The sequence below is a fragment of the Osmia lignaria genome, chromosome 11, assembly GCF_051020975.1.
Source record: "Osmia lignaria lignaria isolate PbOS001 chromosome 11, iyOsmLign1, whole genome shotgun sequence".
In the NCBI taxonomy this organism is placed as follows: Eukaryota; Metazoa; Arthropoda; class Insecta; order Hymenoptera; family Megachilidae; genus Osmia; species Osmia lignaria.
In genome coordinates this window covers 10,645,861-10,661,150 of record NC_135042.1, presented here as the reverse complement: position 1 = coordinate 10,661,150, position 15,290 = coordinate 10,645,861, and the positions used below count along the sequence as shown (strand labels likewise).

At 34.7% G+C, this 15,290-nt stretch overlaps 4 protein-coding genes across 4 annotated transcripts; 1 reads left to right on the top strand and 3 right to left on the bottom strand.

Moving 5' to 3' along the window:
• Nucleotides 1-552: 552 nt before the first annotated feature.
• Nucleotides 553-3,871, bottom strand: Vps51 (vacuolar protein sorting 51). The gene is made up of 10 exons (XM_034322989.2): nucleotides 3,679-3,871; nucleotides 3,470-3,604; nucleotides 3,169-3,390; nucleotides 2,479-3,074; nucleotides 2,189-2,402; nucleotides 1,885-2,109; nucleotides 1,474-1,805; nucleotides 1,219-1,396; nucleotides 886-998; nucleotides 553-821 (listed from the first exon to the last, which is right to left on the bottom strand). The coding sequence occupies exons 1-10, from the start codon at nucleotides 3,757-3,759 to the stop codon at nucleotides 674-676; spliced, it is 2,244 nt and encodes a 747-aa protein (XP_034178880.1). The 5' UTR covers nucleotides 3,760-3,871; the 3' UTR covers nucleotides 553-673.
• A 42-nt stretch (nucleotides 3,872-3,913) lies between these two features.
• Nucleotides 3,914-7,385, top strand: LOC117603653 (uncharacterized). The gene has a single exon (XM_034322995.2). It carries the CDS (start codon nucleotides 4,285-4,287, stop codon nucleotides 6,217-6,219), a length of 1,935 nt encoding a protein of 644 aa, XP_034178886.1. The 5' UTR covers nucleotides 3,914-4,284; the 3' UTR covers nucleotides 6,220-7,385.
• Nucleotides 7,386-7,522: 137 nt separating this feature from the next.
• Vps24 (vacuolar protein sorting 24) lies at nucleotides 7,523-8,868 on the bottom strand. Its single transcript, XM_034323007.2, has 4 exons — nucleotides 8,737-8,868; nucleotides 8,617-8,677; nucleotides 8,155-8,549; nucleotides 7,523-8,073 (listed from the first exon to the last, which is right to left on the bottom strand). The coding sequence occupies exons 1-4, from the start codon at nucleotides 8,779-8,781 to the stop codon at nucleotides 7,909-7,911; spliced, it is 666 nt and encodes a 221-aa protein (XP_034178898.1). The 5' UTR covers nucleotides 8,782-8,868; the 3' UTR covers nucleotides 7,523-7,908.
• Nucleotides 8,869-9,144: 276 nt separating this feature from the next.
• On the bottom strand, nucleotides 9,145-14,804 carry LOC117603977 (uncharacterized). Its single transcript, XM_034323621.2, has 2 exons — nucleotides 14,692-14,804; nucleotides 9,145-12,781 (listed from the first exon to the last, which is right to left on the bottom strand). Exons 1-2 carry the CDS (start codon nucleotides 14,802-14,804, stop codon nucleotides 9,208-9,210), a joined length of 3,687 nt encoding a protein of 1,228 aa, XP_034179512.2. The 3' UTR covers nucleotides 9,145-9,207.
• Nucleotides 14,805-15,290: the final 486 nt, after the last annotated feature.

Genomic DNA, 15,290 nt, shown 5'->3' with positions numbered 1-15,290 from the left:
GCCACTGCCAAGGGGGTACAACTGAACCCCATATACCATAAACTCTTGTCCCATTTATTCTTTGCACATTTAACGATTCAATCGTTTCAACATTTTTCATTTTCAAACAAATTTAAATTCAAATTTAGATTAAATTTCTATTAGCCATCTTAGAAATTTCATATGGTTCTTTTTGAATTCGATAGTCCTCTCCAAACTCGAAACAAGAATGATAGCATGCCATTTTTATGATGGTAATTATTTAGGAAACAAAATTGATAATAGAGTTCGAAAGTGCAGGATGTAGAAGAGAATTAAGACTTATTAGAATCATTTGACCCTGCTTCTTTATAGCTTACTAAGACTTTGATGAGTTTATTTTATCCCGGATAGGTGGGGAGGGCAAAGGAAAAGAGATGAAAGATCGTATTGTTAAAGAAGGAAAGACAGAAAAGTATGTCGTGCATCGTGTTACTTGAATTAGTAGTACTTTGACGCTATGCTTCAGCCCCGTAGCGTTCGATCTGCGTGGGCGATCATGCGAATTAACAATTAGCCCAGAGATAGGTCTTTTCATTTCTGGAGTTCTTTAGAAAATTTATTTATGAAATATACAATAATAGTAATCAATAAATATCTTTAATCTTTACACGCAACAATACTAAAGACTGTACAATATATCCCGATAATGTTACTACGTCATTCGCATATTTAACATTGATAATGGTTCGCTGTTCGCTCTCTCACAAATAATATCCACGACACTTGGCTCCATTAAAACTGGTTCCAAACACCTATGTACAGCGCTTCCAAGTATTTCATCCAGTAAAAAATGAACAACACTGTAATAAAAATTTCATATTAAATAGTTTCAATTGTAGAGTAAATTGATCTTTGCAAACTTACTTTTCATCCGAGACGAATCTCCATAAATATAGTTGCAAATAATGAGTGTCGACTTGAATTTGTTGTAGACCGTATTTACTGAAAGTTCTTAGTCTGACGCATTCCAGAAAAGTCTGCGGACAAAGAGAGAGGAATCTTTATCGTTAGTTTCGAGCCAAGTGTTGATTCTTGATAGTGATAAATGAACAAAGTATGTTGCGTAGTATGCAGTAGACGTAGAATAAAGGTATCCTCGCGATGCAAAGTGGATAATGACTGTGCTATTTTATCATTGTAACTGCTCGAACAGCACCTGTTTCTATTACGGTACCGTGCCTGCTAAAAGTATTTTACCTTTAAACTGATCTTGATGATCCCGGTTAAAATGGAGGCTTTGTTAAATTGAACCGACGAGAATATCTCTATACGTTCAGAAAATAATTTGTGAATGTTTGTCATCAACGAAGAGTCTATATGACTGGGCGTGTACGATGACCAGCTAGATCTGTAGTGATGTCTCGAAACACTCACGCTGAAATAAACAAACAAATCATTTACCGATACTGATACTGATACATTATTCATCGTATGACAAACAGAATTTTGTACCTGTGTGTTTTTCTACTGCTGTCGCTGCTTCTGTCGACTTGACCGTCCGAGTCGTCGTACAAAACAGCAACTTGTGTATCAATTTTTGTTATGTCCTCTACGACTCTCTTCATTACAGATCTAACTGTTCTTGGCTCGATTGTGTGTAACCAATCTCTTGTCTCGACGGATATTCTTAACATTTGTGATACCGCTAAACCTTGAATACGAACATAATGGTTTAATAGACTTTGTGCCGCTTCTTGAAACTTTTCGCATATCTCTGAGTCAGTTGTTACGTTTGCAGCTGATGTATACTGTTCGATGTTAAACAAATCATTGGTGGTAGTAAGCTGTAATTGAAAAATTTAGGATCATCTACGTCTCTTAAAGTTAGAGCTGTTTAAATTACATTCGCATCATTCATTTTACCAAATACTTGACGTTGTTCTCTTTGTATTCAATACACATTTTGCTCAATAAGAGTAGGAGAGTAGGTGGAAACTTTGGAATATCGGATCCAGTACAGAATCCACTTGCTGTAGCCATTAAATGATGTAGAAATCCAACCACTAGGCCTTCTCTAACTTCGTCCACACAAAAGTCTTGTAGAAATTGTGTCTTTAAATTGAATGACAAATCCGGTTGCAAAAATACCTGAAATTTTATTATTCCAAATCAGTTGGTATCGATTGATTAGGATTATAAGAAACAACATTAAAGATAATAGACTAACCAATAGATCTTGTAAGACACCTTTAACTTTTTCAATAGTAGGCATAATAAGTAATGCTTGAAGCTCGGCTAAACTACCATCTTCTTCTTGTGAAACTTTAGTTGCCAATATTTGTCTTACTTTAACGAGTCCCTCACTTAGGTGAGACTTTAAACTGTCCAAGTGATTACGGCATTGTTTTCTACCTGCGTTGACGACAATGTCTGTACCTATCCTAGTAAATAACAGTATATACTTTAGCGTATATTCTGCTTTTTGATAATTTCATTAAAAGTTTATATTTTTATTACCTTGCAAAGTCTGTTTCTTTGCACAGCATATTCATAGCCTGTAGCCTCCTGTGAAATTTATCCAGTGCTCTTACTAACACTGCTGTATCGGCTACATTTTCTACCCTCTTTCCAATAAGATCAAAATACTTTTTCATATTTCTCATGATAAAATTATTTAAACGTGCGATAGCTTTTGTATCAAAATCATCTGTGAACTGGTTATCTTCTACCGGTGGTCTGTTTATGAACATATCATTGTAGGATGCAACAATAAGACACAAGTCACTAAGAAAACCAGAACTAGCCATATCTACAAATTCTATGATATCATTTTCACACATATCTTTTAGAATGTCTAATTGTTCCATTAATCTTCCATCTGCATGTGTTAAAAATTCAGCACACAAAGAGTCAGCTGGTTCTTTTAACTGTAATAAAAGATCTACATTTTCTGCTAAGGATTTAGTTGATGCATCTCTTTTATGAAACTGCATCCTTAATCTTGATTTCAGTTCCTCCAGAATATCTTCACAGTCTTTTTGTATTCCTTGAAATGAAGGCATATTGCCATATTGATTTAATACTCTTTGTGCATGAATATAATCTTGTACCGCCTAAGAGAAATAAGAGAAAGGGCCCTTTAATTAATATCTTTAATATCTAAATTAAATGAAACGTATAATTCATAGCACAAAATGAAATGTAGACCTGTCTATAGTTTTCTTCGTTCATTTTATCTTTCAAGTTACTAGGCAATTTGAATAGAAATTGCAACTTTTTTAAGAGAGCATGAACTGAAGATAATTTGGAAATTTGTTGCCTTGTTCCTTGTAATGTTGATGAAATCTGTTCTGAAAAAGAAGTAATACTGTCCATGTTTTTTGCCAATAGGTCCATACTTTCTTCCATTTCTTTGAAATCAGTTTTCATCTAAATAATAGATAAACACACTGCAGGTTATTAATATATCAGATGTCTTAAATTTAATTGCTAAAGCACCTGGATTTACCTTCCTGATGGTGTCTGTAGCAGATATGAATTTATTATAATTTTCATATACTAATGTTTGCATATCAGAGTGTAATGTTTGGGTATTTTTTATAATTTCTGCTTTATGATCCATAATTTGTTTCAAAGTACATTCCTGTAAAAGAGGCAACATTGTCTTTTACTGTCAGACAACCACAAGATGTAATGAAAATGCAAAAGTAAACTTACTTTTAATAATTTTTGAAAGTACATATCAGGATTAAAATGTTGTCCATTAATATCATATGGGTTATTAGAATTTTCTGCCATATCTTTAGCTTTTCTATTGCAACAAAACTACTTTGACAGTAGGAGCTTTGTAGAATGTTAGGTTAGTGTATTGCCAAGTTGAGGATGTAATATTTTATGAAAGGTTAGGTAAAAGACGTTGTAACGAGTAACATAACCTTTCACGAACTTTTGGAAAAAATGCAACAAGTGCAATAAAGTGTAAAGAAAGTGACTTTTTAATGTTTGCTTATAAAGATAAAGTGTATTAAAGTAAATGTTGATCTGTTGTACTTTCTTAATATTACTGCACTTCATGAATACGTTTGATACATAAGACTTATGCAGTATCAAGAAAAGAATGAAGAGGTTATTGTATCTTATTATTGAATTTTATTATTCAAACATCATAAAAGTACATCGTATACAAAAGGATTATGAAAAAATAATTTAACTGTAATCATTTAAGACTGTGTTATTTATTATAAGGAAAAGAGAACTTATGATTTTGTCACAAGATGAGATACTTTATTTGACGAAAGTATAGAATAAAAATTAAGTAGAAAAATGCCACATCCATGTGTTGTATGTGGACGTTCGCGTATGAATCCAAATAATAGGGAAGAAGAATATATGTTTTTTGGATTTCCTGTTAATGATGAAGCTCGATGTAGAAAATGGTTGGAATTCTGTTGCCGCGAAGATTTATATAAACTTACAAAAAAGCAGTTGCTTCAACGAATGATTTGTTCCAAGCATTTTGAACAAAAGGATTTTGTAAATGAATATCTTGATAGATTAAATTGCATCGCAGTACCTTCTATTTATGATCCTAAACAAAGTTTATACAATATAACTTGCGTATTGTGCGGTCGTTCACGTAGAGATCCACCAGGTTTGGATTATGATGGTGCAACTTTCCATCATTTTCCTGGTGAAGAATTTCGATGCTTAAAATGGCTGGATTTTGTTGGTGTAGATTCATATTACAGATTGACGAGAAAAGAAATTTTATTCTGTTACATCTGTTCAAAACATTTTGACCATTCCCAATTTATGCCTGGATACAAAAGCAGATTGATAGACAATGCTATTCCCAATATTCGCAATCCTGATCAATTGAATGGATCTGAAGAATATATTATGGAATTTGTATCTGACACAAAATCATATAGTCCATCAGAGAAACATAAAAAGTTAGAACCTTTACCACCTGCTGTGTTAGAAAGTCAAGCATGCGCTGCCTGTGGTAGATCAAGATCTGATCCAAAGAATAAAATAGAAAGATATAAATTTCATCCATTTCCTGCGTATGAGATTGGAAGATGTTTGAGGTGGTGTCAATTTTTAGGCAGAGAGGATTTATTGAAGATGTCTCCAAATCAAATAAGGAAATTAGTATTGTGTTCAAAACATTTTCAAACAGGGCAAAATTTTCATAAAATAGGACCATGTGATGCAGTTCCAACTATAAGGGATGTATCACAGTTAAACTCAGTCAATTCAACAGAACAGGTTGAAGATGAACAAGATGTGTTAGAGGAATCTAATTGTACTAATCCTGGTAAAGGAATTAAAAAACAAGGTTTCTTAAGACCCTTAGTATCTAGTAAAAAACCAAAGGTAGATAATAAGCCTACACCTCTTGCAAAAAAGCGTGGGAAATCTAAAAGGCCAACACTTATTAACATTCCAAGGCCTGATCCTAATAATATTGAAAATCGTGTGATAAAAAAATTACCGCTTCCTCCTACTTCTAACTGGAAAATCCAATTTACAGATCAGTTCCAACCTATAACAATATCTAATAATATTACATCAAATATTACAAATAATATTCAAGGCAACATAAAGAAAGTGATCTTACCATTCACTGGTGACATATCAAATTTAGGTGCTCCTATTCCAGTGCATAGTTTATCTAGCATACCTCCAGGTTTACTAATTAAGATAGATCTTCCTGAACAAGATCAACAAAAATCCGTGAAAGCTAACAAAAAGCAAACTAGAACAAAAATTACTCATACTTCTACTAACTCTAATGAAACTGATTCAAGGCAACAAGTATGGATGAAAAATGGTCAAGCAACAGTTACATTGCCAGTAATAAAACAGATTAAGCAAGAGGCAGATAAAAATTTAGTTGAGTTTCTTTCAATTTCTCCAGAAGAAACAGAGAATAAAATAACTTCTGAAGAATTAGAAGTACACGAAGAAGTTATTTTACCACACGCATTAGAAGTGTTGGATGAGGAAGCAATTAATGTAAAGGAGGATCACTTTTACGAGGACTTTGAAGAAGTAGAATGTTTATCTCCGAAAGAAGAAAAACCCGTACGACGTAAAAAAGTTTCAGGGACAATGCGTAGAACAATGTTTCCAATTAGAAGTGAAGTTAAATATTTTTTACGCAAACTCGCACCTCATATGCATAGACTTCCTAGAAAAGCTAGAGCACAGATAAAACTATCGATCGTTAATATGGTGATCGATCACTTGTAAATGTACTGAAACACAAATAAATGATAAATTTTTAAGAATATATATAGTTACACATAAATATTATGGATTTATGCACACTATACGACTATTTGTATATTAAAAGTGACCAGGTATATACTCTACAAACAGTGATAATTAAAATATGTATATATTATTTTTATTATATATTTATAACACGATGGTGATAGGCATGATAATAACAGTAATAATAATATTAGGCTAAAGTAACAAAAAATTTTGTAGAGTACAAATACAAATTGTTTGGTCATTTTTGCATCATTTGTTTTTATGGTTGTTGAGACATATATATTTTTAAACGAAAGAAATATTAGAATGTTGCAGAAATTTATGAAAACATCACATTTTATTTTGAAACCATATTAAAAAACACATGTTATATCTGAAGCTTTTAATAGGAAAGAATTATAATTTTACTGTGTATATTTATGCGAACACATTTCTATTCATGCGTATGTACATACAAACATTTACACATAAAGTTACAACTATTATGTTGCAAAAAATATATGTAAAAAGATTTATTGTATAATGAATTTTTGTGAAAAATATTGAAATATAGGATACCATTAATTTAAGTATGTATATTTCGTTAATTTAAATATTCTGTAAATAGTTGTGGTAAATTATTTGCGATATATAGCAATAGAATCAAAATTTTAGTTTGATGTCTCTTAGCGGTATTAGGTCTGATACTAGAGGTACCCATATTTTGTCTACATTTTGAGCATTAATATCTAATTTTGTTTCAGAATAATCAAGCATAGGTTTCGTAAACTCTTCATTTAATTTGATAGGATTTTTTATCCACAAAACCTTTGCTGAAGCAACTGGTTCTAATATAAATCAAGGAATTTAAAATACCGTTTAATAATTTATATCGTTGCATATTAATGCATTTATACTTTTGCTCACCTACATTCATCTTGGGTAGTGAATAGTGTCGCGATCCAATACAGTAAAACATAAATTTATTTAATATTTCTTGATGTTCTTTACATTCACACAATATACCAAGAGGATGTTCTAAACAATTATCAGATTTTGGGTACATAATTTATTATGGAATACAAGTATTTCTATCATTTTATAGTTGAAAACAATGAAGTTGGAAACATTCGAACCAAGTAACTTCAAACAACAGAAAGATTGTAAATTTATACAATATATCAAGTTCTAATTTTAATTGAAATTGATCATATTCGTTACTCACCTTGCTGTTAATTCTATGTTTTCGTATTATCGAAATTCAAATAGAAGGTGTGAACAGAAAATGCACAAATGATAACAATCAAAATTAATGTTTTATGTATAATACATATTAATACGCGGTGTTACAGCTATAATTAACTTAAGCAATGTGTGTTTAAACTTAATACACTTAAGAAGCCAGCTTCTCTATATCTATGGCTATAGTATCTTGTACAGATTATAAAAGCTGGATACAGAAACGATATTAAGAGAATAAAAGTTTTTCTCTTTTTGTAATACTTGATCTTTATTTTTTTGGTTACTCAGTATAAAAGCATTATTCAGATACTTCGAATGATAGTATCTAATTTCACTGGGCATCCACTCCATGCTGTTTGTACGTTTTGTATGCATATGCTTAATTAGTGCAGGTAGATTTCAACACAAAATTAATATAAACAGGTTATTTACATATTACACCTAACTACGAAGACTTTGAAGTCTCATTTTCATTTCTTCGAGTTCTTTATCATCTACTTCTTCCCCTTCTTCTTCAGCAGATGTAGATGCTACAACTGATCCTGGGGTTTCTGTAACAACTGCAGGTGCAGTACCTAACTGGCCTGCTGTAACTTCCCATAAAATCTGTAATACATATTCAACATTATATGGCTATATTCTTTTTTAGGTATTCCTGAAACATTTGATTATGTAGTTAGAAATTACTTTATCTATTTCCTCATCTGCCTCATCTTCTACTTCTTCAGAGTCTTCTATAGAGTCCATAGTTTCATCCAACATTTCTTCAATAATTCCAGCTTTCATCATTTCTTTTGACAGTTCTCTCATTGTAGCAGCTACTTCGGGTACCCTGACTAATGACTGCATTGCTTGCATTACTTCTGTAGATTTTGACACAGAACCTGCTACTCTAATAGTAGCCAACTGATTTTTCATTTGCAAAGAAATAGAGTTCAAGTGAGCTTTTGATGTATAGATTTTATTGCAAGTTTTACGGGCACGTATGATTTCCTTTGCAAGTATTTTGCATACATCCTTATCACCTTTCTTAGCTGCTTCTTTTAGAGAACGTTTTATTTTCTCCTCTTCCCGTTGAATTGCTGTCTCATAAATATAATCTCTCATATCAGAGTGTACTCTAATGAAAGATTACTTGCAATAACTTACCTCTAACCTGTCTGTCGAGTTGATAACCCTCCTTCCTTAATTTATGTGTCCATTCTTGAACCTGAAATACGATTTCATGTAAAAATTGAACAACTGATCAGAGTTCGTTTCAATTCTAACCATATCTTTTGGATTTCTTTCCTGGGATTTGCCAAACAAACCCATTCTCTTGCTATGTTGACAGACGTTCAAACCTGCCAAACATAACCAAGTTATCAGTTACCTTCCATTGATTCGAGTTAACCATTGAGGATTACGTCACTCAATGACTCACCACCGATGGTAATAGATCATAAAGATCAGAAATCGATAATAATAATATAAAATGGGAGGATTTTCTTTATTTATCAGGTAGTAACTCTTTATTTTATCTCTATATTACACTAAACAAATTAAAAAAGATATAATGAAATATAAAAAGAAGTATTAAAATCATTATAGCTAGGTAAATTATAAAATAGATATAACATTTTAATTTTATAGATTATAGAACATAGTTTAGTCGGAAAGGGATCTAACCTTAAATTTAAATTATCGCTGTCTTCGCGGTCTGCTATCGGATAATAAAAAATCATAAAGAAAAAAAATCATTTATCGTTTAGGCGATGCATTTAAAATTATATTTTTCAGCCAGTTCAATATACTTTTCACTATTTCTACTCGTTTGTTCACGTTTTCATCGGTGTTGCGATGACGTCGGTACCTATCAAAGCTTTTCTTCTCTTCTCTCTGCATTTGGTACTCGTAACTCGTTGCACCCTCCTTTCTATCATTATTTACCCTTTTCGTTTGATCGTTATCAGAGATCGCGTGAATGGTCAACAGATCACGAAGATGATCAACGTTCACCTTGTTCTTTTCTTCATTTTTCAAATTCCTCTTACGTTCATCAATCTTGTTCTTCGCGTCTAAATTCCACGGTGCTTGCGCCCTCTCCAAATTCAAAGACAGATTGTATCTTCTCGCGAAACTTTCTACGGGCATCGAGAAAATGTGCAAGCTTTCATCGGTTAAATCACGTTTCCTTCGTTCGTTCGATAAAATTGATCTTGTCGATTCACCGTCGCTGATTATTTTCCTCCTGCTCGACCAGATTCCTCCGTCATCATCGTTCGTGTCCGAGTTTCTTCGGACCGTGCGAACAACATTACCTTTCACAGGCACGCAACAAGGGCATTCCTTGTTTAGAAGGTGTTCACAGAATCTCCTTGATATCGATAAAGCGTACGAGCCATCGTTCAATTTTCGGATCTCTAATGGTAGCTTCACGCCGTCACCGATATAATACAGCTCGGAATTTTTAAGACTCTTCACTTCGTCCGCATCATTCCTGTTCTTCAGAGAGATTTTCCCCAAATAAGCGAGATCGTGTTCAGAACCAACGTCTTCGAACGAAGGCTGTTCTTCATTCGAACCTACGTTCTCCATTCCTACCAATGCTTTGTCCTCATCTTCATCATTTTCTGCTTGATCAGTCGAGGACTCTTGATTTCTTGGAGCAACAGCCACGTTGGACTGAGTTTCACTGCAGCTGGATTTATAATTTGGTACCTCTGGTGGTTCTTCCGAGTTCGATGTCATTGAACTACCATCTTTTGCCATTCCAACTACACCATCATCCGTGGCTTCCTTCTCAGTATCCTCTTTATTCAAATTGTCTTCTTGAACTTCTGAGTTTCCTGTATTAAGGGATTTCGGAGTTGAAGATTCATGTTCCTCGGTGTCATTCACACCCGCCTCGTCTTTGGCGATGTCTAATAACTTTTTCATATCAATATTCGATACGTCGAGGCTGTCCGATGCTGGTGTATCTTCTGTCATCGTATCATCTTCATTTTGTTCGTTCTCTGTTTGCATAAGGCTCAGTTCTTGGTTCAGAGTGCTTCGAATCACCGAATCGTCCACAGGTTCTTCGTTTCCTGGCTCGAAAGTGTTTCGAACGCTTTCGACGATCATGTTTTGGACGGCAGGATGTTTGGCCGCTTCCAAACCTACTGCTGGATCCCGAAGAAAACTTCTGACAGAAGCTTGTACCTTTCCCAAACTCGTTGGAGCACGAGTTTCGTCGGTTTCTGGTGCAACAGTAACCGCGTTGGTCACCCATTTTCCATCTTTGAATTGATGTTCCTCGACGGTCATCGGCGGAAGTTCCGTCTTTGGAATGGGTGCAGCGGACAATATGTGACGTAAAGTGTTCCTGATCATGACGGCCGTCTTGTCGCTGTCGAAGATCTTTCTGTCGACGGTGATTATCTTCGACAAACGATCCTTCACCTTCTCCATGATCCTCTGCTCGATCCGCGGCATGGTCAGAACACTCTTCAAATTCGGAATTCCTACGATTTCCGGTAGAAATTCCTGGTTGTGCGTGGAACCAACCGTCTCCTCGGACGAGCCTTCGTTAGCATAATCATTAACTACCGATTTTATTGTGCCTTGCAATAAGGAATTGTCACAAAATGGCAACGATTGCTGTGATTCATCCTTTGCACCTTCAGCATTATCCGTCTTCAGCGATGATCCAACGAGAGAAGAATCTTCTTTCGAATCTGAATACTTGGTTGCTTGTTCATTTACAAAATCATTCTGTTCTGTCGTGTAATCATTTCCAGAATCAGTAGTGTATGATAATCTATCTATCCAAGAACCTACCGAAGTCTCCTCTTCAGCCTCTTCGTCATTAGCTTCTTCTTCTGGCGATTCAATCGTCTCTTCATTATGAAAATACTCTTCTCCGTTCTCTTTGGATGCGTCAGTTTCATCTGGAGGCGTTGAATCTTCGTGAACTGACCCGATTGTTTCTTCCATAGGAGAAGCTTTTCCAGTTTCTTCTTCAGTTTCATGTTCCATGTTCTCATTTAATCCATCGTTTGCAGACTCTGGGTTGCTTTCTCCCAACACAACGTTTCTTCCTTCATCGTTTTCTCCATTCAAGTCTGTATTGCCTAATTTCGTTCTTTCTCCACTTGCTTGATCTTCTTCAGGAGTGTTCGAAGGACTCTGCAAGTTCACGTTGTGACCTTGATCCTCGCCGGTGACATGAAAATCATCGTAACCAGTTGGACCACTTTCAGTTTCATCGGTGTACGCTTTCGAAGTGAAATACGCGTTGGTTACCTCCTTGATTTCAGAGTAATCCAAACCTCCACTGCCCGTCGTTTCGTATTCGTTTTCCTGGCGGGTTGATTTTGGCTCGGTAGCCTGCACGTTTGAATCATCCGGTTGCGAAGCATCCTCGGGGATAAATGGTTCTTCCTCGTCGATGGAATTTTCCGTTGCCTGCTCGGAGGGATTCGAGTGTGCGGATTGTAAATTGTTGTCGTAAACATTGGTAGCTTCTTGTTGATCGTTCCTTGGAGTGTTTTCCGTCGATTGGGACAGAGTTTGGCCAAGCATGTTCGAAGGACACTGAGATTGCCCAACGATTTGTTGATCCTCGTTAAAATCACTTTGTTGACCAATCGGCGCTTGTTGGCCAACGATCGAATCGGGTTTAACGGCAGCCGAATTCAATGGAAGGTTGAATTTTGTTGGCTTTCCCTGAGGATCCACGCGATGAACGTACGGGACGTACGGAATCCTTTCTCGCCCTTTTTGTTGTAGAATAGGGTGGTTTATTTTAGGACGTAAATTTGCAGAATGTTGTGGAACACTGGTATGCGATTTCTTCGGTAAAATTGGTCGATGAGGAACGTTTGTAGGTATCGGTTTATGTTTGCTACCTACGAGCATGTTTCTATCGTCAATCTTTTTTTCTGGTTTAATTTTCTTAGGGGATGGTTTCGAGTCAAGCGTTTGATCAGTTTCTTTTTCGGCTGCGGGATCCTCTTTCTGTTGGCAGTAACATATGTATTTCCCATCGTCGTATACATCGGTTTTCGTCAGCGGATTCCTTTGCGAAGCACCGACGATTTCGTCTCTAGATTTTAAACGATTTTGTATCGCTCTTAAAATCCCTTCTTTTTTAGACAAAGGCGGAGAAACCCTCTCTGCACGAATCGGAGTTTTGCAACGCTTTCTTTTTTGACTGTGACCCTCTGTTTCTTTGCAGTCGATCTCTTCCTTCTCTTCGGATGTTGGCATGAGAACCAACAAACTCCTCTTTGCGCTTAGTTTCGGGTCAGATACGTCCTCGTCGTGGAGCAACGGAATGCTTGGGGTGACTCTGCAAACGAAAAATTTCATCATTTTCCAAGGAACATTTGTGGAAACATTATATTTACTTTGGTAGGTATAACTTATATAATAGCATCTCATAATTAACATTTACAATGTTAATTCAGTGGTACCTCGATATACGTCTGCTTTAGAATACAGTGAGTCACAAAATTATTGGCACACCGTTTAAAATGGAATACCTCGTTTAAAATTGAACCAAATGACTTGGGGCTTTTTGAGAAGCTATAAAAATTAATTTACTAAGATATGTAATTACTTTAAATGCGCTGACCGATCTCGATGAAAGTTTTAAGCATACACATAACTTATTTGAATCTATGAAAGGTATATTTTAAATTTTCATTACAGGCTCAAATAAAAAATTTAAAAAATTGCCTTTTACTATTTTTTTTCACGATTTCGATAAACTAATTTTTTTAAAACAACAAAAGTACATATCTTAGTAAATTAATTTTTATAGATTCTCAAAATGCCTCAAGTCATTTGGTCCAATTTCAAATGAGGTATTCTGTTTTAAATGGTGTGCCTATAATTTTGTGACTCACTGTATGTCCAATTCGGAACACGTCCTGTCTGGACGTGACAAATTTTACTCGGTACACGACATAAATAATTTGTGTGAATTTTGCGTCATTTGTTTAAACAGTATTTAAATTATTTTACAATCCCATTAATGTGGGTATAATATCAATAGGAGTTTTTTTTTTACATGAGAACGGGTTAATCATTTTTACATTACTTCTTATGGTATACGTCCTAATCGGTATAAGTCCAAACATCAGGAACGGATTAAAGTCGTATACCGAGGTACCACTGTAAATGTTAAATAATTAAAAACATTATAAATTTCTTTGTTTTCAGAGTGGAAAGTTGTAAGTTTCAAAAGTAAACAGACTAGAAATACGACTTTTTGATATCGCTCGAGGAACGTTCAAAAACAAAAATTGACCCTGCTCGAGCAAGGTAATTCTCGCTTAGTACAAGTTCGACTCCCGACCCGATAACACGTGTTGCTTCGTTCTAAACGTTATATTAGTGAAGTGTAATTTCATCAAATGGACATTCCTCAACCATCATGGTTTTTTCTTCCCTTTGAGAGAGGAACTCAGCCATCTCGGTGAGTGTTTGTATATATAAATAAATTATTATTTAATTTTTTGCTGCGACACAGATTGTGTAATAATTGCGAGTCGATCACTCATTGTTTTTTATTATTATTATTACATTTCGATCTTTGTTTAATTTAATCTATTAATGTCTCGCAATCTATTATTTTAAAATGTTATAAAAATTGTTCGGTACATATGCACCGTTCGAAATCGTATGACACGGGTATGAATTATATTGAATCGAGGATTTCTTGCGAATTCGAAATTTTATCTTGGCTCAGCTTGAACGTGAAATGTAATTTAAGCGTAGCTGACGCTAACAGTTGCGCCAGCATCGGTTTTCAAATGACTAACATACTTTCGCGTCTACGATCCAACGGGCTACCAGCCTCACCATGATTCGGAATTCGTCCAAGAAGGAACTCGTTTGAAAAACTGAAAGAATGTTCCGATGTACTCCCCTGGAAAGCTAGATAAATGGTGCGGGATAAGGGAAATTTATGAGGGAACGGATCGTGCATCTATGGCCTGCTGAAATATATTCTCAGAGAAATTTGTTGAATGATCTTTCGTAAATGCTAGCCTACCGCATACGTTCTTCTGTCTAAGAAGGGCTACAGTTTTAGAATATTAAATTAAACCTCGGATAAATCTCTTGTACGGTTAATCAAAATTTCCGTATATTTATTAGATTGTATCATTTTTCATATCCATTGGTTACGATGCTCGGTAGAAAATTCACGTGATCTTTTTAAAATTAATTATTTAAGATAAAAGTATCAATTACCTTGAATCGGTTGGGTTTTCGACGTCTTCATTGTTTACAAATCCAATGCTTTTCGAGCACACTGTTGTAATAAGTGTGAAAAGTATCGAATAGATAATAACCGAGCGACGCATAACGATCACGGAAATCACTCGTTTTAAACTTTCCGTTTTAACATCAATTATTTTTCTCTCTTGATCGGAATCGAAGTGAACGGTATCAAGAGCAATCGGTAACTGTACCTCTCGATGATCCTACTCATATATGGGATAAAAATTGCCTACATGTTTTGATGTTTTCTTATTGCAAAATTGATTATGCCGTGTTGCAATTATACTGCTGTAAGTTTATTATACATTTCGTAGTATATGGAACAGCACAGCAAATCATGTGAATGAAAACAAATCTGAATTTTATTTTATTTTATTTTTTTTGTTTATTTTATATTCGATACTTCATATTTGTACTTGTGAATAATTGAAAGCTTTTTAATTGCAAGCTGAAATTTGGAAAGGAATTAACAGTGGTACGTACTTGATAATAATTTTTATTTAATTGTTATATAAGTGGTGATTAAAATACAAAAGGTTTAGTACAAAATATAGTTGTGATTGATATAA

Coding starts and splice junctions, on each gene's coding strand:
- LOC117603977 (XM_034323621.2), bottom strand. CDS start 14,804: ATGCGTCGCTCGGTTATTATCTATTCGATACTTTTCACACTTATTACA. Junction 12,782..14,691: donor GAAAACCCAACCGATTCAAG/GTAATTGATACT, acceptor TTTCGTTTGCAG/AGTCACCCCAAGCATTCCGT.
- Vps51 (XM_034322989.2), bottom strand. CDS start 3,759: ATGGCAGAAAATTCTAATAACCCATATGATATTAATGGACAACATTTT. Junction 3,075..3,168: donor ACGAAGAAAACTATAGACAG/GTCTACATTTCA, acceptor TATTTCTCTTAG/GCGGTACAAGATTATATTCA. Junction 1,397..1,473: donor AGCAGTAGAAAAACACACAG/GTACAAAATTCT, acceptor TGTTTATTTCAG/CGTGAGTGTTTCGAGACATC.
- Vps24 (XM_034323007.2), bottom strand. CDS start 8,781: ATGGGTTTGTTTGGCAAATCCCAGGAAAGAAATCCAAAAGATATG. Junction 8,550..8,616: donor ACTCGACAGACAGGTTAGAG/GTAAGTTATTGC, acceptor TTTATGAGACAG/CAATTCAACGGGAAGAGGAG. Junction 8,074..8,154: donor CAGATGAGGAAATAGATAAA/GTAATTTCTAAC, acceptor TATGTATTACAG/ATTTTATGGGAAGTTACAGC.
- LOC117603653 (XM_034322995.2), top strand. CDS start 4,285: ATGCCACATCCATGTGTTGTATGTGGACGTTCGCGTATGAATCCAAAT.